At 37.3% G+C, this 7639-nt stretch overlaps 1 protein-coding gene across 2 annotated transcripts; it reads right to left on the bottom strand.

Moving 5' to 3' along the window:
- Positions 1-247: 247 nt before the first annotated feature.
- LOC135467902 (protein FAM204A-like) lies at positions 248-6647 on the bottom strand. Of its 2 annotated transcripts, none has more exons than XM_064745825.1 (8): positions 6149-6647; positions 5232-5373; positions 4490-4583; positions 3698-3860; positions 2921-3092; positions 2086-2119; positions 1343-1392; positions 248-540 (listed from the first exon to the last, which is right to left on the bottom strand). In XM_064745825.1, exons 2-7 carry the CDS (start codon positions 5361-5363, stop codon positions 1373-1375), a joined length of 615 nt encoding a protein of 204 aa, XP_064601895.1. In that variant the 5' UTR covers positions 5364-5373; positions 6149-6647; the 3' UTR covers positions 248-540; positions 1343-1372. The 2 variants fall into 2 exon arrangements, with proteins under 2 accessions (XP_064601895.1, XP_064601893.1); XM_064745823.1 differs by having other exon boundaries at positions 249-540; positions 2063-2119.
- Positions 6648-7639: the final 992 nt, after the last annotated feature.

A 7639-nucleotide genomic window follows, 5' to 3' on the forward strand; every position in this document is an offset into this window, starting at 1 on the left:
TGACGTAGTCACTGTAGGAAACTGCTACCCCCTGCTATAGTGAGCCAAGCAGCACATGGTGGAATCAAAAGGCTCTGGATTTATTCACGACATTTACAATAAGGCTATGGGAAAATGTATGGTAAGTTCATATTGATGGAATTGAAGTTACTTCCTCCACCTGTTCATAAAACAAATGTGTTTACAGGAAGGCTCATACCAAGAACCTACTTTTAATTCCGGAAAACATTTGAGTAAATCCAGAAAACAAATGACTAAACATGATGGTTTACCAATAAGAGGATTAGTTTTTATTTCACAAACTTGCTTTCATTCACAGACTAGAAAAGCTCACAAACATTTAGGACCTTCAGTTTTTGTGTAGATGTGTAACCATGACAGGTATATCATTGATTTTGAACAGTCCCATTTAATGTTCATTAAAAGTAGGGTTGATTCGCTGCTACAAGCTTGAAATAACCTGGAGGCATCCTGTTTTCTGTGGTAGACAATCCCTTTCACATATTGGACTTACTTTCCCACCTCTGTTTGTGTTCAAATCTGTGAACAAGAACACCACATTCACATATCATATCATAAAAAAGTCCACAACTCTGTGTGCTCTAAGTCTAAAATCTATAATATCAGAATCATTTATCATTAAGCTCCTGTGCTAGTGGTTTCAAATGTATCACTATGTAAGCACCTTTAGTCTGAAAGCTCTAAATGCTGCACCTCTGTAGATATAGTGTTAATATCAAAAACTGTAAGGATGGACGGGCAGATAAGACTATACCATAACAAGATTCGTCATACTCACCAGCAAATAAAATTCAATAAAATTAATAAATATAAGACAGCTGTCATGTTTATAGTGAAGAAAAATGGGCAAAACTGGTAGGAAAACAAGCCACCAGATCAGACAGGCCTTTTGGTCTTAGCTGAACAGTGGAAGTTAAGATTTTAGTACCCCAGCTACTTCATTAGTCAATAGCTGATCGGTTCAAGTCTTCAAGTGCTCTCTCTCGAGCAACACTTTATATCCACAAGCCAGCGTGGGCCCTGTGGGCAAAACTTTATCCTGGTACTGTACCTCTATCAAATTGCATCAACAAATTTTAGACATGAACCGCTCACCCTTCTTTAGATACAGTATGGTTCAAACAAGATTACACTGATGGAGAAATGGACCAAGGGACAGAGTTAATATCAATAATGGAAATATTTATTGATGTGAAGCCCTTCCATTTGTTGGAGACAAAGGGCTTATTTAGCATGGGCTGTACATGCAATTCACCATGCACACTTCACCACAGATCATGGCCATTATCAGAGCTTTGCAATATGAAAGTTTGAAACTCACCCCCAATTTAGTTTTTTCTTCTTTTTTGCCTCATGCTTTGCTTCTTCTTCCTACAATATAAATTGCCCCATTGGAAATATCAACGAATGAAAATAAAATATAGTCAATAATGGAAATGACAGGCACAAGGGATGGATTTGACCACACAACCTCACAGTTCAGGCGGCTCACAGTCACGGTAAACAAAAGTTTAACCATTGGAGTCAGTAAGGCCCTATCTTTCCTCATTTACTTATCTGACTGGAGTTTTGCGCCATACTCAGGAATATTTCACTTATACTACAGCCTGACAGCAGTGGGAGGAAGCCAGGATGGGAAAATCTGCAGGTTGCTGCAGGGACATCCTATGTACGTCCGGAGAGGAAGCCATCTTCATACCTTTCTTTTATAAATGCTCACATTACACTATCATAAACTGCAACACGAACTAAACCATTTGTGCTTTATGAAAAATACTTTACCCTCAAACTTACAATTGCAGTCTGTTGCCAGTAGCAGTGACAAACCAATGCCTTGTGTAGAATTTAATGTAGGCAGTGCCAGTGACAAACCTCTGCTTTATATAGAACTTTGTATAGACAAATAACCAAATTACGCACAGTGACAAACCACCACCTTGTATACAGCAGCCACAGTGACGACATCATCAGTGACACCAGCTAGAAATATAGTTTAAAACAACCTCAGCAGTTGCCACTACATACAAAGCTTTCTGCTTACCTTTTTTCGCTTCAAAAACTCACTTGCATCAAATCCATGTGCAATTTTTTCACCAAACTACGGAAATACAAAAAAATAGTCATAGACATGGCAGAAGATACACTTTCATATAGCATAAAATGAATGCAAGATTACAGAATATTTTGACTGTACATTCTAATTTTTAAAAAAAAGAAAACTGCACTAAACAAAGAGGTGGGATAAGAATACAAGAATTACCAAGTACATAAATTGCACACACTCTTCCCTTTCAATAATACTGTCTTCTTGATTTTTACCAAATTAGATTTTTATTACATTTTTATTAAAGTAAAATGAGTTCTCTCAGAGGAAAACCTTAATCACTCTTCTGATAAAGACTAACATAAAAGACACAGACCATAAATTGAAGTGAAGGCATTAGTCAGCTAAAGAAGTCACGCAGGCTCATTCTACGTCTTGCTGTTGTTGTCTTGACCGAGTCATCAACGATGTAAGGGCTTTGAAGCACAGAAGCATTCGCCACACACAATCTTTTTTCAATGCCACCGTATTTGGTTTCTGAAATGCTTTTAGTATACTAATGTTGGAATTCCTTTTTTAATCTTCTTCACAGTTCTCTTATCCACCTCACACGTCTAGTCAGTCATGTTGCTGCACATCGAGTCTCAAATTGTACATGGTATCACACAACGTAAACCATCCAATTTAATTTTGTGCATGGATTTTCCTCATCTCCGGGAGAAGAACGAAGAGAAGAGGGTGAGGCATTGCCACTATTATTATAAGCATAAAGTCTTATCTCTACATGCAATCTATTTTAATCTCAACTGCAATGCACGCATGTAAACAGCACAAGACAGAATTTCTGGACATTACCTGTCTGTTAGCCAGCTGATCACTGAGCTGATCTGCTAAGGAGTAGTCTCCCTTGTTTAAGGCAGTTTCAATCTGCAGCTCTAGTCGTGTTTTCCCACCTCTAGATTTATCCTCTGCGGGGTAATCAATAGCTAGGTGCTTTCTGACGTCATCCCACTGTGTAGGCTGTGATCTGATACCATGTACAGAGCAATAATTCCTTGAGTAGCAAATGACAATAAAAATAGCAGCACAAGCCAGGTCTGAGTCTGAAACAGGCTGTATTGGCTGTTCTATACAACTACATCCTCTGTACAGCAGTGGCAATTAGCAATTTCCATACAGGTGAAATTTTAAAATATGTGAATAAAAAAGAGGGTAATCAAAGCTAATCTTTTTCCCTTTGAAGACCATGTTAAATGACCCTTTCTTAACCCCTGCTGCAAATTCTGAAGAACGAAATGGTTATGGTACTTCTGTGTTTTTGACAGTTTCTACTCTGTTTTCAGCTAAAACAAACTTATACGGCCATCTTAGCACCGCCTTTAAACACCCAAAGTCGCACTAATTAGTAAATTGATGGCTTTCAAGGAGTGTATCTTAGGACAAACTGAGTCATAAAGCCGACCTTTATCAACATTTATGAACATTTAATTTTAATTTTAGAAAGATAATTTAAGTTGAGATATTTTGAGATGCAGACTTGAGAAGCTGGATAAAATCCTTTTTTTTATGAGGTTCTAGAAAACAATAAGACTGCTATGTAGTTTCAATCATTTACAGCTGTTTAGAACTTACCTAGTTATGTCAGTGACTCCACTGGTGTTTGTTATCTTCTTGCTGACTGTTTTGCTTGAGGAATACCTGGCTGAATCGCTGAGCTCTGAGTGACCACCACTACCAGGTAACACAGCATGACCTGTGCCACTGCCATGACTGTCTAAATCCAGGTGCTCCTGTACTAAACAGACAAGCTTTCACATAGTGCTCATCTCTACACCAGGGTTAAGCGGCCATGACAAAGATCAAAGAACTTTTTTAAAAGAAAAGGTAACACTGGACTAAAAGTATATATTTATCAATAATGTACCCTACATGAAGTTCAAAAGGCACTACTTCATGATTTTGTAATACTGCATAACAGAGATATCCCAGATCAAAATAAACAAAAGCACACACATTGAGAAAACCGAAGCCACTGCGATGTTATGTTCTGATCTATCAGCTTACATCACCCAAACCATGATTTGCTTTCATTTTTACGTGCATAGTGTACAAGCGGCGCAACAGTGTTTCCAGCTGCTTTAACATGGCGAATCTTGTGGCTTCGTAAGAATACCAGATTAAAAATTGATTTGTTGAGTTACCAAGCACATCAAAAAAAAATCCCACTGGCACATGTCTGTTTCCATGCCCGTTCCTGAATAACTTGGGTTATATTATATCTAAAGATGTAGATATGATCAACATCTGATTTAGCAGTGTTTGTACCTTTCTGGGTCATTCTGTTGATGCATAGCTCTTGTTTCAGCCAATCAGCCCTTTATCTGAAATCTACGAAATGAACAAATTATATACAAAATTTAGTACCTTTCAAAGTGATGTCATTCCTCAGGAGTTTCATCCGTCTCTCAGTAGATCTCCTGGTAACCTCATCTGTTCTTTTCTCCAGAGCCTTAAATTTCTGAAAAAAAAGAAATAGACAATTAATAAAATTGTATGGGCGAGTATATAGTGAAGCATAAAGTTTTATTATTTATAGTAAAAGATCAAAGGAAAAAGGAGGTATCAGTGGACACATTGCTGGAAACTGAATCAAAACACATCTACAATTACATTTTTTTTTTATTTAAGCAGCACAATGACTCATGAATCTCTCACTAATAATGTTGCTGTGAGTTCAACTCCATGCTCATGTTCTCTTCCTCTCCAGTGTTCAAGGGCATTAGGCTACGTGAACAGCTACAGAGCGGTGTCAACCAGGCTACTCAAGCTGTGAAAGCCGTGAATGTACAAATCTACAGTCCAAGGCCGGGTTTGAACCTGCATCCGGTGTTTGAATCTGGCTTCTGCATGTGGCATGTTCCAGTGATTGAAAGACAAGTGCCTATAACCACTAACAGAATTCTTGTTAAATGCATGCTAGATGCTGCCAGAGAAAATAAACATAAAATACAGCAAAATTATACTGGCATGCCTACTCGAAATTGAATGCGTTCACCATCACACAAATATGGGTTACAAGAACAAACAAATGCCAATGCTTGGATACGTGTGCATAAGTTTGACATTCCCTTCGACCTATTTAAACAACAAAACCGAGTACATATACCTCCCATAGATTAGCTGATACATGTTTTGGTTTAGCTTCCCTGTGTTCAATGTCTGTCACTGTTGCATCGCTATCATTAAGCCTTTCATTAGGATGTGTCCGTGACACCATGTCATCTTCATCTCCGCTCATTATCTTGTCACTATTTAATATTACAAAGAAAGACACAGATTATCAAAAATTTTTGTTCAAAGATACATGAAAAGGTGCTATACTTCTAATACAAAGAGCATCGTTTTAAGAAAAATGAAGAAAAAAGGAAAAAACATACGTCCAAAAATATGAGAAAATTTTTTTTTTATTGTTTGAGGTATATATTAATTACTTAATAGCTGCCTCTGCTTTACACATATTTCTGTTAGTGAAAACATTCGTAAATAACTTAACCACTTAACCAACAAACATACTACAAATATCAGTAAATAATTTCATCAATGAACATACTACAAAGGCAGGATCAGCTTATCGGCCCCAATTCAGGCCTAAACTCCTCCTAACAAAGTTGTATTGACAACTATATCCCCACTGATGTCACCACAGCAGGACTTACCACCGGAGCAGTTCAGAAAAGCTGCGTTTCTCACTGCCCAACAAGAAAGTTGAGAAGCATTCTTGTACATTAATATGTTAGGTACTCAAATTAAGAAGATAAAACAGAGCTTTTCATAAATTCTTCAAAGGAATCCAATCACAAATTTATTTATTTATTTGACAGGTGTTTTATTCCGCACTCATGAATATTTCACTAAGGCATGCATCACGGCAGCCAGCATCATGGCGGAAGGTGCTGGTGAGTGAAGTGCCAAAATGTACCGGTATGCGGTCTACAATATAGTCTACAAAAAGATTAGTAGTCCGACAAGTTCATTCTTGCACGGCCAACGAACATGCTTGGAAATAGTTTTGAGGCCACTTACATTTTTATCAAAGTTACAATATTATTTCCATGAAGGTACTGTTCCGCGCCAAACAGTTGAGCCCTGTCAATATACACCAATCAATTACGAGCACATCCCTTGCATGTGGCAGTGGCTAGCAGACCACGGCGTAGAAGATGAGGCGCTACTGTGATAACTATGCCTGATTATAACTGTTAATTTGCCTATGCCAGACATCACAACATTCCGCACAGCAATATGTCAACGTCTGGATTGAAGTCGTCGTAAAGCAGTTTTGTAAAGCTTGTACTTTGTGGAAGTGTCTCCGGAAGTGGACATCCGCGGTTCCGGGTAGGCCTGCTAACCAACCATGCGTACAACATCATGATCACATGATTTTGTCCTCTAACTTGTTGTAGTCAAACCAGAGTGAACGTATCGACTCTTAACAGCGACCGTTAGCTGGACTAAAGTTAGAGACCATTAACAGCGACTGTTTACCACAGAGTGACACCTCAGTCCACACACTTTTACTCGCGCATACATACGCTTTACTCGCGTAAGATGCATCGAGTAAAGGGTTGTATCTAAACCATCCAAAAAGCTGGCAAAGGATTTTGACTATATTTTATTTGTCAATATTTCACAGTATCGTGAAGTCTTTAGATGATAAAGATTATTTTTATTAAGTGATAAATTTAAGTTTTAATAATTTCAATGCATTAAGTTCATTAACAAGTTCAAATTTTAACTTGTGAATAAGTCATTACTATTTAATTTTTTATTTTTTACTGTTCTATTGTTTCTATCAAACTAGTTTGGAATATCAGCTTATATTCTATCTGCTTGCTATTTGTTTCTGATCACACACCCGTAAAAGCTAACGCATAGACACGCATACAGTTCACACGTGGATGCTTTTTCCTCAGGTTTGAAACCAGGTTGCACAAAGTTCGGTGACGTCATGATTGTTGACTTGCGAATTCTAAAAATAACCACACGGGCTGCACTGTGAAACATTATACATAAATATACAACATGTACAATGTTGTTACTGGAAAATAACTACTACAAAATGCAGTGGCTAGAAAAGTTAACAAGCTGACTGTATTACACTCACAAATGTTTTCTGATCAATTTTCAAACGTATGCTTATACACCTTGAACACGCTATATACATGTAAGTACGTATGGTAAATCAATGCTTTGTAGGTCCGTAACAGTATAATAAAAAATGAACTGGTCAACAATATTGTTTTCCTTTTTTTAAAGATTCAATGCAGTGGTACTCCTCAAGTCATACATTACTTTATTTAAGTCTACATTTTCTTTTGGCCTCTATATAGTCTAACATGCACATGTAAGTTTGTAATGTATATTAAGTGTTTGTTACATACATCGTATAATATATTTGCATCATGCATTATTTGTAAAGCAGAGGCTGCATATATTTGTTCTTACATCTTTTGTATATTGATCTACCGTACTAGAAAGACTTCACGCCATTCTATAGTCTAGCACAGTAATACA

The sequence above is a fragment of the Liolophura sinensis genome, chromosome 6, assembly GCF_032854445.1.
Source record: "Liolophura sinensis isolate JHLJ2023 chromosome 6, CUHK_Ljap_v2, whole genome shotgun sequence".
In the NCBI taxonomy this organism is placed as follows: domain Eukaryota; kingdom Metazoa; phylum Mollusca; class Polyplacophora; order Chitonida; family Chitonidae; genus Liolophura; species Liolophura sinensis.

Bases quoted from the DNA above. Each gene is read 5' to 3' on its own strand.
- LOC135467902 (XM_064745823.1), bottom strand. From the start codon at position 5,363: ATGAGCGGAGATGAAGATGACATGGTGTCACGGACACATCCTAATGAA. The intron at 4,584-5,231 runs GTATATGTACTC...CTTTTTTTTCAG, and splicing joins TATCAGCTAATCTATGGGAG to AAATTTAAGGCTCTGGAGAA. The intron at 2,120-2,920 runs GTAATGTCCAGA...GTATTTCCGTAG, and splicing joins ATCAGCTGGCTAACAGACAG to TTTGGTGAAAAAATTGCACA.